The sequence below is a fragment of the Rattus rattus genome, chromosome 18 (assembly GCF_011064425.1).
Source record: "Rattus rattus isolate New Zealand chromosome 18, Rrattus_CSIRO_v1, whole genome shotgun sequence".
In the NCBI taxonomy this organism is placed as follows: Eukaryota; Metazoa; Chordata; class Mammalia; order Rodentia; family Muridae; genus Rattus; species Rattus rattus.
The window spans coordinates 5,958,520-5,978,447 of NC_046171.1; the positions used below are offsets into that span (position 1 = coordinate 5,958,520).

Below are 19,928 nucleotides of genomic sequence, written 5' to 3' on the forward strand. Positions count from 1 at the left end.
ATACACTCAAGACAAAAAACCCTCAAGTGTATTCATGTAACCAAGAGGACAACTTGAACTTGTGATCTTGCCTTACCCAGTACTAGGATTCTGGGTGTGTGCCACCATGTTGGATTGGTTTATACAGTGCTGAGGATCCATCGGTCTGAGGGTTTCTGTGCACACGAGGCAAGCATTGTTACAGCCGTGGAAATCCCGTATCTGACTGGGAGAATCGTGAGTTCGGGGTCATTTTGGTACATAGCAAAAGGAACCTATCGTAAAAACATAGAAACCCTGTACTTGGACTCGTATAAACACACTCGAGGACCGATGCCATTCAATGGTATCATTTATTTTGCTTTTCAGGTGGTTCACAGAACCAGTACACTTGGGACTCGATTAGCTATTTCAACAGTAAATTTCCCAATACTGACCAAGGTTCAGTTCACTGTATCCATTCTCACTGCTCTCCTCGGAGAATGAAGGGCATTGACAGTGATTAGCAGTAGTAAGGCTACCTGATGTAGTTGGCAATCTGCTGGCCCGCTCCCCATGTGCTGCTGAGTGTCACAGGAAGCAGGCTTGGAAGCTGTTTTCTTCTGAAGCTTTCCTGAGCAAGTCTTATTTTAGCACCCTGAGTTAGGGAAACAGCTCAGACTCACGTAATTGGACTGATCTAACTTAGGAACTTACATTGAAACTCACTGGCTCAGCCAGTGCAGAGGACGCTTCTGTGGGGGCACTCCACAGAAAGGTGTAAGACTCAAGCTAACTCTTCACCAGAAAGTAGTAAACTGACAAAAAATTTCCCTCCCAACTCCAATAGGAAATTCTTAACACACTTTGATAAAGGATACAGGATAAGAAACACAGCAGCAGAACAGGAAGCTCAGATCTCAGGCCTGGCCACTTTAGCAAGGCTTAACTGTTAAAAGTTACCAAGTGTTTCCCTGTGCCTTGGGGGCAGAAGGCCTCTTTCTTCACTAACAGCCACTCTCCATACCTACCCTGGAGAACTGGACTGGAGAGAGCGGTGGCACCTGCAAGGCTCTGATCACCCAGACAAACGTGCATTGCCCATCTCCAAGAGATCATAACTACGAGTCCTGGCTGTCGTGGTCTTAAGCAGATGTTACTCTGCTAGCTTGGGTAGTTTATGCATCAAGATGAAAGAAAGGGGTCAGGAATACAAAGCTCCCACCCAGGAGACCTCACACCACCTCTGCAGGGCTCAACCTCTGGAGCCCCTAAGGAAAACCCAACACAACATAAAGACAGCAGATACTTGGTTCCGGGCTTTGCTGAGTTGTGGTAGCGACCCTTTCTACTTCACATGTCCCGTTTCTCTCAGCACAGAGCACATAAAGAGTGCAGCCCATAGCTCGGTAAGGTCAGAAAGTGAAACTGAAAACAGCTCATGGGGAGAGAGAGAGAAGCCATGTTGGCACCATCAGAGACTCCGTTCATCATTCCAGTAAACTGAAAATGAGTTTGAGCCACATCCCTGCAGCCCAGTTAGCGGGCTCAACTCTAAGTCTACACACACCAGGGAACACTCCCGGCACAGGCATGTAAACAGGAAAGTTCGACAATCACAGATGATGCAGCTATAAAGAGTTTTACAGCTGAGGGCCATGTGCAGTGACTGAACACTCTGAGGGACAGTGTTGCGGTCCCTGCAGAAGTCTCGAGGTATTTCGTATTGCAAACTGCAACTTCACAGCTGAACTTCAAAAGCACTGCCTGACGGTTTCCCGTACCCTTACCCTGGAGATCCACACAGCCAGTTGCATTATGGCCAAGTCTCTCCTGCTCATCCCCAGTGAACAGGGCAATGGAATCGCAAGACACTATTGAAATGCCATGGGATGATAATCTTCCCATGCTTCCTTCCCGAGGTGTGATTTCAAGACACAAAAGGCCAAAGCATAAAGGGGGCCAGAACTCTACATCTCTGTTTGCACATGGACAAGAAGCCCTGACTCCCTCAGCTCAAAAACCTGACGTTCTGGCCATTAAGGCATTGTCCTTGACACAAAATAGGTTTCTACTGCAAGCTCAAGGGTAAAGTGCACCAAGTATTTGTCAGAAATCTTTTCCTGAGGGAGGGGATGCAGTGAGCGGAAGAGGAAGGGATTTGATGTAAGCCAGGTCAAGTGACCCTGAAGCCGAAAGATCCTGTTTCCTAGTTACTGCTCTCCCTTCCCTCCAAGAATGTCAGAAACACAGGGGCCGCTTCTCCAACAAGCCCTTCAAGTTCCTGACTTTGCTAAAAGTGCTTTCTTTTTCCCTGAGGCAGTGACAGGGCCCCAGAACTAAAGTTTCAAGATTGGGTCCCCGATCCTGTGTGTGGTCCCTTGCTCCCCTCAGCAGGACAATGTCTTCACCTTGATCACTCTCCAACTCCCAGATAAACAAGTACAACTGAAGTGCCCAGTAGGGGGATGAGGGCACTCCCCTGTGCTGGGGCACTGCCGGGCTTTAGACCACAGCATCACACTGATCCCTGCTCCCTCAGCAAGGCTCTGGCTTCTTTCCTGAGTGTTTGGTTCTAGTAGTAGTGGCGGTTGTTTAGACACACACAGTCTTTATTTCTGTGACAGAGTTTGTGATCGTGGCTGAGCCCAGGCCCTCACGCGTGCCGCTCATATACTCTACTACTGGGCTCCACCCCAGCCCTCCTCTGTGCTGAACCTCTCCTGTCAGGTTGCCGGTTCACAGCCTTGCTCACTTCCCTGTGGCTTTATGGTTATTTCTCTCTTCTGGTCTGCTTTTCACTGTCTACAAGTTGTGTGACATCGAATGTAAACAGAATGGCATTCTGAAGGATAAACAGTTCACCATTTAAAGTTCTAGGTCATTTATAAAAAATTTGAAATGAGGGAACTTCACCTGTTAACACTGTCTCCAGAAGATGTTGTCCCCAAATCTGTGTCTCCTCAGTGTAACCAACCAGTTCTGTAAGACATGGTGTTCTGAAATTTGCCTTGGTGAAGAACATGTCTGGCCCTGCAAGTCTGAACAGTGTGACCTTATCCTTCCATAGCTGTGCTCCTTTTTACATGGAATGGTGCTCCTCCTTCCCTCCCTCACCACAGTCAGGACTCCAGAGCATCACCAGCTCACGACAGACGGACAGACCATCTGCCAAGTAAGCGAGTCAGCCAGGCCGTGCTTCCACCCAGACAGCACACCACAGAGCCAAGCTCTGACAACCGGAAGGAAAGGGGAAACTTCTACAGGACCAGAAGGAAACCTCGGAAACATGATTTTAAAAAACCAAATAGAGGGGAGTGAGGCCGCATACCGAGGGGGTGGAACTAAGTTTAGCTCAGTCGGAAGCCTACCAGAAGCACGGGCAGAAGGACGAGGCAGTCCTGGGAAAGCAGGTGACTCCAGGAACAGAAAGGAAGGGCCCCGTCACGGACAGCTGTGAAAACAGCAACTGTATCCCCACCCTGTCATGCTCTCAGCTGAGCACTCGGGAGCAGGTGAGCCCTGTCCTGACTTAAACCTCAAACCAATTCTTATGCAGGCAAAGACGATCTAGCCACTTCAGGGTCAAAGCATCACAACGAAGAAATCCTACATGAAAGCTTGGCCCAGAACATCAGCCAAGATGACACGAGCCTAGCTCCCGGTCCACTGAGGCGAGTCCATGTTGCCCTGATCGCAGGCCTCCTCTGCCTCAACCCCTGAGGATCGGCTATTGCTCGATCTACTTCAAGACTCAGGCCAAGGACCTCTCAGGTACGCCACAGGAAGCTCCAGGACACGGGATCTTTGGTGGCTGTGTGCATGACTCGGTGGACACCTGTTCACACAGGCCATGAAGGAAGCAGACACTGCCGTGACACCAGGAGGTGAAACGCTCTACGATGTAGAGAAGACTCCTCTAGTGTGCAGAGGACTACAAGGCTACATTAATGGCAAGACGCAGTGCAGGGCCAGGGACAGAGCCACCCCATTCCTGGGTGCGGCCATGCTCTGCCGGCTCCTCCTCCACCCAGGCTGGCAGCCAGCAGGAAGCACACAAGGAGTGAACGTGTGCTCCTGGCCCCGCTGGCTCCCGGGCCAGCGCCTGTCCCAGGCGGCACTGTTGCTGGTGATAGCTTCTCTGTGGAGCCTGGACGGCTGAGCCGCTGTCAAAGCTCAAAGAGTGGGTTGTATTTCCTAATCTCCTGGAGCAGCTTTTCTCTGTCCTGGGTGGCAATGGCCAGTGCTTGTTTGGTGTCTGCAAGTTCTTGCTGCAGAGTAGGCGAGCCTTTCTCCTGAAGGAGAAACAGTTCACCACTAGAGAACACAGTAGCATCTCCTTGAGCCTGGAGAGGGAGAACGGGGAGGAAGCACCCTCAGGGCAAGGATCAAAGAGCTCGAGCCGTCTCCCAAGTGCCCAGGTCTCTCTGAAGAGCCCAGCATCAGCTACAGGGACACGAGCAGCAGTGGCCACACCCCACCAACTCCTGTGTACAGCCTGTTGTCTCCCCAGAAGCTGCTGCACAGGACAGGTGACCTCGTGTGCCTGAGTTTTACTGCTTCCACTTACTGCCCCTAGGTATTTATGAGGTGCTCCCATCTAGTTAGGCCTCACCTGGCGTCCCAAGCCCTGTCCTGTGGGCACCAGGGGCACCTGCTCTTTCGGGAGCTGCTGCTTCTCAGGTCCTTCAGCCAACGGCCCGTCCTGAGCAGGAGCTGGAGAAATAATGACCCATTTGAGTGACCGGTACCTGTCAAGAGCCAGACAGCTTCTACTTGCTTACCAGAGAGAGGCAGAGCAGAAAAGCCAAGAAGCCTGACTCACCACCAAGGTGAAACACACCATCATCACCCCGCTTCAGCACGAGACGCTCCATTGTCAAAGTGATGGGCACAGGGCCAGGGGATGTTGGATAGATTGGAGGGACATCATCCTGAAGGGGAGAGGGGAACCATGTGACTTACCCACCCAGCCCGGGGCAGCATAACCTCACTCCTGCCACCCAGCCCGGGGCAGCATACCCATGCTCCTGCCACCCAGCCCAGGGCACTCTGATGCCATTGACTCTCCAGATATTCTTTGGTTTGTCTGAATTAATGTATTTATTATGCATGTATCTGAGTGTGTGTTTGTGAGTGCAGTCCAGGGCTCTCGTGTGGAGGTCAGAGGACAGTTTGTGGGAAGAGGGTTTTACTTTCAGAGATGAAACTCACGTCAGCAGGCATGGCAGCAAATGTGTGTGCCCATCCCAGAGACGGTGGAGAGGAGATTCAGACAAACCAGGACCCTGGCTTGGTTATGTTACACGTCAGAGTGAGGATTAGGGGAGTGTCGGGGGTGTGCACGTGTGTGCACGTGTGTGCACTCATGCACGTGTGTGCACGTGTGTGCACTCATGCACGTGTTCAAGTGTGTGCATGTGGAGGCCAAGGTTCTGCCTTACTCTTGCTCTGCCTTACTTTCTTGAGGTTTCTTTTACATGTGTAAATGTCTTACATTCATACGTGGATATGTAACACATGAATGTCTGCTGCCTGATGGGGCCGGAAGACGGTGTCAGATCCCTGAACTGAGCACTGGTGGTTGGTTGGGAGCCACCTGGATGCTGGGAGAACCTCAGTCTGAAGAGCAGCCAGTGCGGTGAGCCGCCAAGGTCACTCCAGCCATCTCTCTCACTGACGCTAAAGCTCGCTGGCTAGCAAGTCCCTGGAATGTTCTTGTCTTGCACCCTCTGAGGATGCATGAGCAGCCAGCACATCAGCAGCAGAGCCATCTTCCCGCCCACTTCAGGCTTTTACCTGTGAGTGGAATCCGCTCTCTTCACTTGCTCACACACTGGGATGGCATGGAAGACACTGCCGCTGCTACAGAGCCCAGGCTACGCGGTCCCTCTCACCTTGAGAGTAACACTGCAGTCCAGGAGCTCCATCTGCATGGGGACTACCACCGGGACGCACTCATCCTCCAAGAAAGGCCCCAGACCGTTGAGCACTGAGGTGAACAGCTCCAGGTCACAGCCCCGAAGTGAGAACCGCAGGAAGCCATTCTGTGCAGCCAGCGGGGAATGAACAGCTGCACCAGGCCCCACCTCAAAACGCAGACCCACAGCAGGCCTGGTGGAGTCAGTCTTCAGGTCCGAGGGTCCCTCAAAGCTTGGGCCTTTGGGAAAAGAACCGAGGAAAATGTATTAACCCAGGACTATGGTAAGCCCTTCAGCCATGCCCAATACTCATGATGACCCTACACCACCCCACCTCGCAGGAGTGAACTGAGCCCAAAGTCACACCATCTTGTATAGCAAAGGCAGGGCTGAAGCCAGGCGGTCGGAGCCCATGAACTTAGACTTCTTGTTAGAATGCCCCTCAAGGCAGAGGACAGGGAAAACGCCCTGCTGTGAAATCTGAAGCACTGGACAGCAGAAGTGCCTAAAAGAAGACATGCGACCCCTGCCACCACGCATCTCTCCTGCTCTAACGCCTTGACCCTCACATCTGTCACTCGGCCATGCTAATCCCTCCACGAGCCATAAAGAACCACCTGGAGTTTATCGAGGGAACGGTTTATGTGTGCAGAACAACTGAGTGGAAAGCCTGGCAAACAACCACCTAGAGAAGCCGAGCACCCCGCTCTGGTGAGCTAGAATCGGTACTTAGGGCAGGGCCTCAGGGACATAAGACCTAGGCAAACTCTTCAACATGTGCACTAGGAAAGACATACATGGATGACCGCAGCACCTCCCCTGCAAACAGGGACAGACATGGTGGCACATTCCAGTGAGTGAGGAACTCAGGAGGCCCAGGTAGGGCAATCAGGAATTCCAGGCCAGCCTGAGACATACAGTTACACTGCCAGCCAGCGGGGATTGCATTAATGAGACCTTGTCTATAAACAACCAGGAAAGGGCATGAGCGACCGAAAACTCCTCCATCACAAATAGGCTTTTGTTGGCAGCCAGAAGGTAAGGGAGAGGCCGCTCCAGGGTAGGTCTGGAGGGGAGGACAGACACTACCCAAGGAACATGAAGCACAGGCTGCTCCAGGACGCCTGCTGTAGACCGGATTGGCAGAGACTTTCCCCCAGAGGCTGCTACAGAAAAGAGAACTGTGGGGCCTAGAGCTCCGCCCTTTACAACACAGGGCCAGTGTTGGCTACGCTCTCCTACCTCAGACAAATCCCACTACTCTAGAAAGGCCATCGCCCTACCTGGGCACTGTCCATGTAGAAACTGCCAGAGTCCCACGGTGCCGAGCTGCTGCAGGGCCAGCTGCTGTGCTTGCAAGGCTACGGCCAGGTCCTCACCTCGAACCTCGAGCCCAAGTGACACTTCGCTCACCTTTAGGACCAGAACTGACACCTGTCATGAGAGAGTCTCAGTTTTAAGTCCCAGGCTTCTCAGCTGGCACAGAACCTACCCTCTGCACAAAGAAAGCAGGGCAGCTGACCGAGTGCAGGGCGAGGTCTCCACTGGCTGACGCTGAGCTGTTGGTCTCGGGCAACCCCTGGCCACTGCTATCCATGACAGGGCTCCCTTGAATGCCACTATCATCCAAGACGCTTGTCACAGATCCTGGTGGAACAGACTCTGGACCAGACTCTGCATGAAGAAGGCAATCAAAGATTTAAATTCAGAGTCAGAAAGACTGGTTCACATTCAACTTCTCAAACACGAACTGAAAGCAAACAAAACAAACCAGAGGGCTGATGGACTTAGGGCTGTTGTCTATGTTAGGGAGCAATACGCATTGGGTCAAATTGAACACAGATCTAAAACCTAAATAGAAGCGACCTGTACGTCCTCTGGTGGTCAACAGGTGATCAGCCTATGGCAGGTAATACCCGGAACAGCATACACAACAGGTAATGGTAAAGCATACAGGACAGATCTACAAAGAACAGTATTTGGACTTGAAAGGAAATTCTATACTACACGCAGTACAACTAGAGTCTTGTGTCTATACTGCATTAAATAAAATAAAGAAATCATGAAAGGATGATCAAGCAGGTATGGCAGCACATGCCCGGAATCCAGGGGCACAGGAGACCAAGGGGGATCGTGGGCTGGAGGCCAGCAGGGCCTACACGATGATAACTCAAAAAGCCAACAGCAGAGACTAAGAGATGGCTCAGTGGTTAACGGCACTGGCTGCTCCTGCAGACATGGTTCTGCTCCCGGTGGCTAATGACTGTGACTTCAGCCCCAGAGGCCACCTTTGGTTTCTGAGGCACCAGGACTTATATGCACAAAGCCACACAGACACAGCCTTACAGCATCTCTCTAAAACACCAAGCCCTTCTCCAAAATAACAGAGAACAAGTGCTGGCAAGAATGTGGAGAAACACTGGGCTGTGTGGCACACGCCTTTTGTCCCAGCCCTCCGGAGGCAGTGGCAGGGGACCTCTGAGTTCAAGGCCAGCCTGGTCTAGAAGAGAAGTGAGTTCCAGGACAGCCAGGGCTACTCAGAGAAACCCTGTCTTGAAAAACCAAAAACCAAAACAAAACAAAAAAACAACAACAAAAAAGAAAGAAAATATAGATAGGAAGAAGAGAGAGAGAGAGGGAGGGAGGGAGGGGGACGGGTGGATGTGGAGCAGAGGGAGTCGATCCCAGCGTGAGGGGACACTGTTAACCAGTCCAGGCATGTGGACAGCAGCAGCTCTCTAGAGTGACAGTTCCCACACGACCGAGCCCCCCCACTTGCAGCTCTATTCAGAGGAATACAGCAGTTACTCAAGGAATGTGTGCACTGCCATGTTTATGGTAGCCTATTCGCAATTACCAACATGTGTTCATTGTCCAGAGACTAGAGGATGTGTGTGCCCAGGTGCAGGAGAACCTGTCAACCTGTCACTTGAGACAACAGGGACAGAAGGGCACAACCCACACACTGTCACTTCCCATGTGGTATAGAACACAACCAGGCATGGCGCAAATGGAGGGACGGTTAACTGAGAACCGGTCAGTGATGAGAATGTAAGGATGATGGTGGGACGGTATCACCATTCAGCTGTACAGGAGGGTAACGGGGCAGGCGTGGGATAACGTATGTGACCTCATAAACACACATTACGACTCCTCGATATCCAATGAAAGGTAAAGGAAAACAGGAAGAGACCAAGGGTGGGACAAGCCTTGCCCAGTACACTGACAGCCTCGATTAGAGCAACAGCAAACCAGTAATTATAATAATATCAAAGAGGGAGACAGAAATGTGCTTTTCAAATCTTATGGAGGGATCATTTAAAAGTTTCTATTTTGATAAGTGACTGTGTGTCTTCCAAAAGTGGCAAATTTAATTGCTAAAAGTTAATCAGTATATGGGGATGAAGGGCTGGCTCAGCGGTTAAGAGCACTCATGGACTGCTCTCCCAGAAGTCCTGAGTTCAATCCCCAACACCCACATGTGGCTCACATCTAGGGAATCTAACACTCTCCTCTGGCTTTATGGCACTGTACACACGTTACAAAGACATATTTTTTTAAGTTAATCATTATATCAACAGAAAAAAGCTTCATTATTTTCCAACAATAAAACAGGCAAGAGTTGAGAGCACCAGCTGCTCTTGCAAAAGACCCACGTCAGAATCCCAGCATCTGCACAGCAGCTCACAACGGTCCTTGACGCTGGTCCCAGGGCATCCGGCACACTCTTCTGGCCCCCTAGGGCACCAGGCATACACACGGTGTGCTTACACACATACAGACAAAACAATCATACATGTAAATCAATATAAAAAATAATATAAAAAAATCTTTCAAAATAAAAAAATATATATACAGGCAAAACGAAGATCATACAGCAAATGGGTGTCACTGACAGCAGGCACAAAAACCAGCCCACTGCCTGGTCAGCTGATGTCGTGGGTTAAGTATTAGACAGTAACCGGTAAGCGATAGAAATGGTGGCGTACGTCTGTGACCCCAGAGAGGCAGAAGAACAGCGACTTCAAGGCTAGCGTGGATTACAATGAGACGCCCCCCACCAAACCCCATAAAAACCCCAAAATCTAAATATAAAAATGACCTAAGAAGTGTGGAGACAAAGCCATAAAAACAAGTGTACTAAATTTTCGTTCTTGTTTGGTCTACTCCACCCGAGTCCTGCTGGTGTGAGCCTCAGACACCGAGAGCCCCCACTGTGCTCCCACCTACCAGACTCCAAGAGCATCACAAAGCTGTCACTGCCATCGCTGTCCACCGAAATCCGGTCTTCGGGGCCCCCGCTGTCCAACGAGACACCATCGAATGACTGCTGAGAGACTGTCCTCTTCATGGAGAAAAACCGGAGCCGGGCAGGACCTCCACTCGCTGGGGCCGCCACCCCCTCGTCTGACTTGGCCATGGCCTCCCTGTGTGGGGGAAAAAAAAAAAATCAACAAAACCACCAGCTCATCACCGGACACTGGTTTGTCCTCAGGCTAATCCAGTTCCCTAGTGCAGACGGGCAATGTGAGCACATACGTGCCCGTTTAACCTTAAGCAGCTGGTACCCTTAAAGGTCATTCAGGGTCAGCCATCCACTGAGGAGGCCAACTATCTGCCACCCAGGGACAGCAAGGGAATGCCGCTTGCATTCACTCCAGTCTGGTTTCTGAACTTGCGTGTGCGTGTGCGCATGTGTGTAGGGCAGTACATGCATACACAGATGCATGGTCCCTGAAGCCAGAAGAGGGCAATCGACCCCTGGAACTGAGCTCCAGGAGGCTGAGCTGCCCGATTTGAGTCCTGCAAGGGCAGCGAGAGCTCTAAAGGCTGAGCCCACTTCTGCAGCCCCACTCCAAGAGTCTTTACTCAAGTGCTCTGGGAGACCAGTGCAGGGTAGGTAAACTGACTCAGCTCTATATTAAATAGTAATAATTCATGTTCCAGAGGAGTGGGGTGAGCCTCAGCGAGCGCCCACCCAGTGGCTCACAACCATCTGCAAACCCAGCCCGAGGATTTGATGCTCTGTTCTGGCCTGCAGGTAAAACATCCATACACAGAAATACATTTATTTAATACAAGAAGAAAAAAAAAAGCTCTAATTCCTGGGCTGTGGCACCATGGCCTGTGAGCCACCAAATGTCCCAGAAGAGGCTCCGCACGCTGCACTGTCTTTCCTAAGACCACAGAAGCTCACAGGAAAGCCCGCTATTCCAGCCCTTCTGACTACGCCTCTCTGTTTCCCTCAACCTGCTGTCTCTAAGCTTAGCACAAGCCCCACTCTACCAGCCGTTCTTTCTCTGAGAGCGCACACAGGAGGGAGCCGGGCGCCGGGAGCCGGGTGCCCAGTGGTCAGAACTGGAGGAAGAGCAGAGGCTTTTCCTCAGAAAGAGGCTGAGGACACTCACTTGGCAGGAGGCAAGGACAACATCTTGTGCATGGTGGAAGTCATTCGATCTCTACCCAAACTGAAGGCATCCCTGGTCAGGGACACAGCCTCCTTGGTGAGGTCCACGGTAGCGTGGAGTGCCTCTTTGGTGGCATCCTTGGTCATGTGAATGGCACTGGACAATTCCCCCTCAATGCTCCTCAAGGGAATGGGCTCGCCTTGTCCATTCAGAGCAGCATCCCTGTCCGCAGCCGGTGGGCTGGTGGCGGTTTGAGCTCTGCTCAACTTCTTGGCCTGTAAAGACTCGACCGCCTCATGGCTCTTCCCTGCTGGCTGCTGTGCGAGCGGACCGACGTCCTGTAGCTCCCCATCACTGTGTAGCCTCTCCTGGGACGCATCCAGATTTTCAGCGCTGCTGTCCCTCAGGACCTTCTCAGGGCTCACTGGGCCCTGGTCTGAGGAGGCATCAGACTTTGGCTCTCGGTCCTCTGATGGCGACAGCTCTGAGTCTATGAGGCTGGTGGTGTCTGAGCCCGCAGAGTCCGCGTGAGCGGCCCCGGGGTCTGGGGGCATGAGAAGAGCCACCTCAGCACTGGGGAAGAGAACTCCAACACACACTGTCTGGTCCTGCAGGGGAGACCCAATCATGGCCTCTGTGTCCTTGGTCAGCTGCTCCTGAAGGCCCTGAAGCACCTCCATGAGGCGCAGCAGGGCCAAGTACTGGTAGTGGTCCAGCCTCACTCTGACATGGGCGGTGGAGTGCACAAGCATGTGAATGTCTGCCACATCCTCCAGCTCAGCCACCTGCCCTCTGTGGTCCACACCAGCATCACCCTCTCTCACAGCCCCCAGGCCTTCCCCCGAGCCGGAGAGGCTTTTCAAATCTCGTTCCGTCTTTGACCTCTGATGGGACCCGGACTCGGGGGCAAGAGCCTCAGAGTGCACAGGGCTGCCGAAGCTGGCTGACGGTTTCAGCCTCCCCTCGGAGGCCAAAAGGAGCCGCCGAGCCTGGGCTTGCTGCCAGCGGAGAGGAAGGCAGGCCCAGATGGACAGGGGGAAGGGAGCCACAAAATTCAAGGCATGGCCTTTGACATTCTCTGTGCCTTCGAAGTCCAAGGAAATCTGGGTGAAATGCAGGGACCAAAGGTCCTGGGACGCCGCTGGCCTCTGAGGAGGCAGGGAGCTAGGCTGAGCGGGAAGCGAGTCCATCTGGAAGGCGTGGTGCAGGAAGAGCATGTGCAGGAGGCTGAAGCCCCCTGGAACCTTGGGAAAGTGACCGTAGCTGGAGCGGAAGAACTCGGCGGCAGCAAAGCCCCGGAAGAGGCCCTGGAGGTCTGGACAACCGCAGTGTGGGGCGTGCCGGGTGTTGGTGGCAATCACGCCCGACGCGGAGAGGACAAGCGCCTGGGGACGGTGCAGCTTCGCCAGCTCCCTAGTCTCCAGTGGGAAGCTCACCTTCAGAGAGAGAATGGAACCAATCTCCCGGCTTCTGCCGAGTGAACACAGCAGGACACAGCCTTGGAGGAAATGTAGCTGTGCCACCAGCAAGTGACCCAGTCCGGCTCCGTCCCTACCTTCAACCAGAACGCATCCAGTCGGATGTCCAAGTGCTCATCCTTGCCCCTGGGGTCTTCCAGCTTGTAGATGGCCTTGAACTGCTCCAAGCTTCGGTACAAGTCCAGGCAGAAGAGGTTTCCCCAGAGCAAGCTGACGGGATCCACGGTAAGCGTCAGCCCGTTTAACTGGATGTAGAGATTGGGGCACGGAACTGGAAGCAGCAAACACAGAATGTTGGGAACAGAGCGGCAGCGAGACTCTCACTGACCCGCTAAAGCTGCACTGGGACAACGGCACGTGGCACCGTCTTCCTTGTCCTGCTTGTGAGATGGGGTCTCACAGACTCCAGGCCGACCTCATGCTCTCTGTGTAGACTATCAACTTCTGATCCTCCTGCCTCCACCTCCCACAGTGCTGAGATTTTAGGTGTGCATCTGCAAGGCAATCACGCACACTGGGCAAGCACTCTATCAACTGAGCCCTCACCCCAGGAGAGTTTTAACGGTAACCAGACTGACTGCCACAGTGAGGCGGTACAGAGCGGCCTCGATGCTGACAAAGGTGAGGAGCGTCAGAGGGAAGGGCAGCCCAGCTTACCTGGAAGCTCCTGATTATCCGGGAAGTAATACTCTGTGAACTGTACATGGATGGCAGCCACCTGGCTCGGGAGGCGGTGGCGTTTGCGACTGCAGGAGAGCAGGGTGGACGGCTTCTTACTTGGCTGTCCGGCTGTGGAAACCTAAGTAACCACAAGTCACTGTGAGCCTGTGTCACTGCACCCGGAACACCGTGTCCTGAGGAACATGTACCTCCGCCATCCTCCCCATCCTTCCCCAAGGGGGCTCAGAGCTACACGCTACTCACGCACACACAGAGAGAGAGAGAGAGACACACACACACACACACACACACACACACACACAGGCACACACACAGACAGACACACACAGGCAAACACACACACAGAGACACACACACACACAGACACACAGACACACACAGACACACGACAGGCACACACACACACAGAAGACACACACAGACACACACACACACACACACACACACACACCGACACACACACACACAGGCACACACACACACACACACACACACACACACACACACACACACACACAGCACCATCCCCAAGCCGTTCTTCTTTCGGTTTGGGGATTGGCCTCCTGTAGCCAGTGCAAGCTGGTCTTCAGCAGGAGGTTATAATACGACACTACGACACTCCAAGCACACCAAGACCTTCTTCAGAGGCCATGTTCAACAGCAACTGACCAAACTGTCCATCTCCTCAGGAAAGAAAGAGGCCAACAGCCCCGGTTCTATATCTTGGTTCATGTTGTTCCTGAACTACCCCAGGCCCCCACTGTCCGCCTGTGTCCCTACCTGGTGGATATCCAGGTCATCTACTCGTACAACCAGGCAGCTAGAGCGTAAGCGACTCCATGCTGGAGACCCAAAGGCAGCTTGCCGGCCCTGAGTAGGGCTTTTGTCGAGAGGGCTCTTTCCAGGACTAGAGAAAGAATCTAAATAAAAAAGGAAAAGGAAAAAGAAGTAGATACATTCATTGCTCATTATTAATAAAGTAGAGAAAGGAAAACCCAGGGTCAGTAATTCCATGACATAGCAAAGCGAGCCCAAACCTCCGGTGGGAACTCGGTGACTGGCTGCTAACAGACAGACAAAGGGGGCTCCAGAAGAAAAGGCCACAGGCATCACACCAGGAGCAGTGGGGTGAAAAGACACTGCTTCCTCTCCACCAGCTATTTAAAGCCAGTCAGCAAGAGGCTGAGCAACTAGGCTCTGCGGGGTCCTAAAACCTGCCTGCTTTCTTCCGGAAGGGAGGGTCTACCCCCAGATGCCACGGTGGCTTCACACTGCTCTCCTCACACCACTTCTCCATCCTACTCTGAAACTCTGTCACCAGTTGCTGGGCCCAGTGGCTTCGGGTCTCCATGGCCTCACAGTGCCGCACCCAGTGTTTACAGCTGTCACCTGTGGAATGAGGAAGAAACCGACTTCAGCCCAAGACCACAGTCCAGTGCCCCAGTGATTTCTCCACAGTTCAGCACTTCCTGGGATAAGAAGAAAATGTGTTCTGAGAACACCATGCTCTTCCAAGCTCCACGGCAACCCTCATTCCCTAAGGGCTCTCAGGGGCGCTGGCGCCATGGACCATTATACAGAGGTTTTAAACCTACCGATCCTGAGCGACTTAGAGACCACCCAGGTTTATAGATGTTGTCTTGGAAAGATTTCAGGCACCCCCTAAGCACATGCAGCAATGTCCCGCACCCTTTGCCAGCTGCTCAGTATAAACCCAGAAATCTGTCCTTAAATGTCTGGGGCCAAGCTAGAACAGGGTGAGGCCCTCTAACCTGCCCGGTGGAAGGGGTAGTAGTCGAACGCCATCTTGCGGAAGGTGAGCTGCATTGCACCTCCTGTGAGTCTGTTTGCAGAGACACCTGTGAGAGAAGGCGCGGGTGAACAGCACTGAGGAGCAGAGAAACCTGAGCACCACCTGAGCCACTAGGAAGCCCCCTGGGGGCTGAACCCTGATCCTCCTGCAAGAGTGACCTGTGTTCTTAATTGACGAGCCCTTACCCGTCCTGTATACTAAAGAGAATACATAAAGATTCCTCTGTTCAACTCGTGCACGAGAAGCAACAATAACTTTTATATTAGCTACGTTAAAGCCATCAGTATTGAACTTAAATCTAAACCTATGGGCTGGAGAGATGGCTCAGCGGTTAAGATCACTGACTGCTCTTCCTAGAGGTCCTCAGTTCAATTCCCAGCAACCACATGGTGGCTCACAACCATCTGTAATGGGATCTGATGCCCTCTTCTGGTGTGTCTGAAGACAGCGACAGTGTACTCATATATAATAAATAAATCTTTAAAATAATCTAAACCTGAAACTACTGACAATGCTTTGGGGGCTTTTGTTGCTTTTTAGGCAACGTCTCATGACTCTCAGGCTAGTCCATAACCCATAGCCAAGAATGACCTTGAACTGCGATCCTCCTGCCTCCACCTCCCAGCTGCTACAATTATAACCTGCACAACTACAACAGTGCGCTCTTCTTATCTGGAGGAAGGGTGCTCTGGAGACAGGGTCTTACATGTGGCCTGGGCTGGCCTCAGACTCCAGGATTAAAGGCATTCATCACCACCCCAAGGCCTTAAGCAACACTGGGAAGAAATCACTACACAGAAATAATTGTGTTCTAATTATCACTTCCTCTGGAGCAAAAGCAATGTCTGTGCTGCCCTTGCTCCTGTGGAAGTGGAGTTACTGCGAGGGTGAGGAGGAGCCAACCAGACCACATGCTGCTTGGGGACAGACACACGGCACGCACACGCCCCTGAAGGTGAGGCCTGGCCGAATTACGGAAGGAAAACAGAGAGAAGGTATAGCTCACTGGCGCAGCACCGCACAGAGCTCACAAAGTGCTGGGCTCGACCCTCGGCACCGGTGGAGTAAGGCAAGAGCAAGCGCTGTCCCACGGGACCATGTGCAGTCGCAAGCGAGAGGGCGAAAGGGGAAGGGACAGCACTGACGGGCTAAGCTGGGAGTCACAACCAAACTCCAGGTCCCCAGAGCCAGGGCAGCAGCTCAGAGCCTGACAATGGCTGTGCAGTAAATGAGACTTCACTCGCCTCCTGCATGGAGACAGACGAGGGTAGGCAAAAGGTTATTGGCTTCTGCAGGAATCACAAGGAAAAGTCTGTCCTTCTGAAGAAACAGACATGCACATGTGCGACACTAGTCTGAGTACGCCACTAATGTAACATAGCCTCCCCACACATATAAATACAATCCATAAAACCGGGGGAGGGATTGACACAGGGTTGCTCTGCGTAGTCCTGCCTGGCCTTGAACTCATGGAGACCCGCCTGCCTCTCTCTGCCTCCCCAGTGCTGGGATTAGAGCTGTGACTATCACAACACAGTACTAAAGTGACTCAACTCTGAGCATTCTGGTTCTGGGCGGAGCTGGGGGCAGAGCACGTGTCTGTCCTGCATACATATGAGGTCTGTGTTCAGTCCTCAGCTCTAACAAAGAGAAACCTGAGAACTCTGAGGTCTCCTAAGGCTCAATGTATTTTTCCCAAAATCCTCCGCCAGGGGTTCTCACCTCTGGTGAACAGCAGCATCTGGAGAAGCGTGGGGGAGACGAGGGTCATGCTGGCTGGGCTGGGTCTGTGCAGCTCTGCATCAGCCATGGTGGGAAAAGGGCCTGCCCCTGTGTACTACTGTGTGACAAGTGGCTCCAAGATACTCTAAGGCTGGAGAGCATTCCCTCGTGCCAACATAGAGAGTTACCACAGGAGGGCTGGGTCCCAAGCCAACCCTGCGACTACGGGAGCCAACTGAAGCTAAATGCCACAGTGTCTGTAGGGAGAGCCTTCATCCGAGGCTCTGCCCAAGACCCACAGTGATGGGTGGGTGCTAGGCTCAGGCCTCTGCGTACCTGGCTCTCGGGACTGGCTGTCGTCACAGATGTGCAGGTCCAGGCGGGAGATGAGGAGGTGGTACGAGGACTCCTTCACATCAAATTTCTCAAAATACTGGCTGAGGCGACTGCTGCTGCTGTTCCCCTGGCTGCCCCCGAATGCCTGGGTCCAGGTCTGCTGGGCGCTGGGAGCGGGTGGAGTGATCTACGTGTGACGGAGAGAAGGACGTCCGTCCATCAGGGGCTGGAGAGGAGGCTCACTGGTTGACAGCGCTGGCTGCTCTACCCAGGTTGATTCCCAGCACCCACAGGGCAGCTCACACCTGTCTGTCACTCCAGTTCCAAAGGGATCCAATACCCTCATATAAACACGCATGCGGGCAAACCCACCAGTGTATACAAAAGAAAAGAGGGGAAAGACGGGCAGACAGACATGCAGACAGACAGACATCAAGAGGCTCCTTTTGATGCTTTCTGTAAGCTTAGGTCCACATGAGTAAAACCACAGGTTAACACACCCCTTCCTTCTGTCTCGTAACTGCTGTGTAGCCTCTCACTGAGCACGACCTTGAGAAAGCAACTCAAACCCAACAGCCCACCCACACCAAGTCTAGTGACTGTGTCCTCAGGCTTGAGTCGCCCTAGTCACCTCTAGCGAGTCCTTGCTAAGTGCACTGTCGTGCTGGTGGGCTCTGTGCCCTCAGCACACGGGGTTTACCTGTTACAGCACCTGCCACAGCACGCGTGAGCAACTTGTCAACTGTCTCTCCTCCAAGACATGGGAAGTCCCAAGGGCAGGGACAAGAGGCTCAGGCCACTTCCTCCCTCCAGAGGCTAGCCCTCCATCTGACACACAGGGAACCCAGTGAGCAGAGGCTAGCCCTCCATCTGACACACAGGGAACCCAGTGAGCAGAGGCTAGCCCTTCATCTGACACACAGGGGGAACCCAGTGAGCAGAGCAAATGAGTGAAACATGCACAAGCGACTCCACACGTGGCGAACCCCATAAGCAACTCCTCACAGCACTGGCACGAGTTAGGGCTAACCACCTGCCTCCCCAGCCCGAGCAGACGCCCAGCTGCCTCTCACCTGCACAGGCTCGGGTGCCAGGCTCTTTCTCTGCTGGGCCGACTTCTCCATGGCCTCGCTTAGCGACTCAGCATACTTCATCATCGCTTTGAGCTGGGAGTCTGTCAGCACCCAGAGCAGGTCGTCCAGGAGGAACGTCAACTTGGAGGCAACCACGTTGCAGTCCTTCGTCTGAGGGGTCACAGAGAACACGGTTTAGATGCTTGTGTCGCTGGCAGCCTTTTGCCTTCCAGGAGGTGAGAAGGGCCATCAAGCATTCTGGCGAGCTGGCCTCTTACACAATGACTCGGGTTTGCTTCTTTTACCAAAGACCAGCCAACCGCGAGATGCCTGGGCTACTGCCTGCATAATACAGGTGGAAACTGGTTTCTACAAGTACCAGAACAGGACGGGAGCTTCTCCCACACCGGGGAGGCCAACGGCAAGGACAGTGGCACAATACCAACTTCCAGAAGTTTCCTGGCATGGGGAGCACACTCACTCTTCTCTTGAGGGCTATCTGGATCCGGCCTTGGTTGGTAATGAGCCTCAGCGGGGTGGTAACTGGGTCCTGATCACCATTTTCTGTGGCGTCTGCCTCGACTCGGAGCGTCTGCCAAGTTATTTCCTTAAATGTTAAAACCTGGAAGGAGGGAAAGGAAAATGCTTCACTCTGTGGGTCAGAAGACCCAGGGGGCTGACCTGCCGCTCTCGGTTAGCATCCTGACAGCGCAGGATCCAGACCTACAGCTGAGCAGTGACTCTGGACGGAAAGGACCCCAGGCTTCCCAAGAGTGGGGACAGCTCCAACAGGGAAGAGGGTCCTTTAGGGGCTCCCCTGCTTGGAATCCCTCCACTCACCCCCCTCAGAACGCTAAGGCTGTCACCTCTCCTCGGCGGGGATCAGTGATGCGGGTCAGACGCAGGTCACTCTGCTGCCAGTTGGGGTTGACACTATAACCCTGGAGCTGCCACAGTTCAAAGGAAGCGTGGAAGGCCTTGGAGTGGATCTTGATGGTGATGGAGTTGACCACGATGAACATCCCCTCCACCACCTTCTCAGCAAAGCCGTACTCACTGTAACACATGAGGGAGGTGGCAGTCAGAGCCGGGGCAGCAGCCAACATGACGGCTTCTTTTTCTTACTTCTCTCCTTGCTGCCCCTCAAGTTTTTGGCTGGGGATTTTCGTAATAATTGTCTGATTTCTGCTTACTTGCGTGAATGCACTGCCTGCGTATTTCTGTACATCTCGTGGTGGTTGTGCCCAGAGTCAAAGGATGGAGTCGGATACCTGAACCTGGCCGGAGTTACAGGCGGAAACAGTTGCTCTGCGGTGCTTAGGGCAGAACCCAGAGCCGCTAAGAGCAGCCGGCGCTCTGCAGCCTCCTGGTCTCTATAATCTTCCAGGACACAAACCAGTGTGAAAAGGGAGTAGGAAGATGAAAGAAAGGCAGACAGGTCAGGGGGCTGATAGGACCGGTCCTGCTCAAGAATGCGCCCACCACCGCCTTGCCTTCTGTAGCCAGCAGAAAAATGACACTTCTCCTTCACTGAGAAG

General features: G+C 53.0%; 1 protein-coding gene across 1 annotated transcript in view; it reads right to left on the minus strand.

The window, feature by feature from the left end:
- Positions 1–313: 313 nt before the first annotated feature.
- Uhrf1bp1 (UHRF1 binding protein 1) overlaps positions 314–19,928 on the minus strand; it is a 43,149-nt gene continuing 23,534 nt past the window's right edge. Inside the window, exons 6-22 of the mRNA XM_032889207.1 lie at positions 19,257–19,446; positions 18,872–19,012; positions 18,391–18,561; positions 17,318–17,504; positions 15,219–15,305; positions 14,665–14,835; positions 14,227–14,366; positions 13,423–13,564; positions 12,843–13,036; positions 11,288–12,723; positions 10,110–10,306; positions 7,402–7,553; positions 7,163–7,313; positions 5,856–6,118; positions 4,784–4,892; positions 4,574–4,674; positions 314–4,304 (exon numbers count right to left, since the gene is read on the minus strand). Coding sequence (XP_032745098.1) covers positions 4,128–4,304; positions 4,574–4,674; positions 4,784–4,892; positions 5,856–6,118; positions 7,163–7,313; positions 7,402–7,553; positions 10,110–10,306; positions 11,288–12,723; positions 12,843–13,036; positions 13,423–13,564; positions 14,227–14,366; positions 14,665–14,835; positions 15,219–15,305; positions 17,318–17,504; positions 18,391–18,561; positions 18,872–19,012; positions 19,257–19,446 — 4,009 coding nt within the window. The 3' untranslated portion in view covers positions 314–4,127. The remainder of the gene's footprint in view (positions 4,305–4,573; positions 4,675–4,783; positions 4,893–5,855; positions 6,119–7,162; positions 7,314–7,401; positions 7,554–10,109; positions 10,307–11,287; positions 12,724–12,842; positions 13,037–13,422; positions 13,565–14,226; positions 14,367–14,664; positions 14,836–15,218; positions 15,306–17,317; positions 17,505–18,390; positions 18,562–18,871; positions 19,013–19,256; positions 19,447–19,928) is intronic.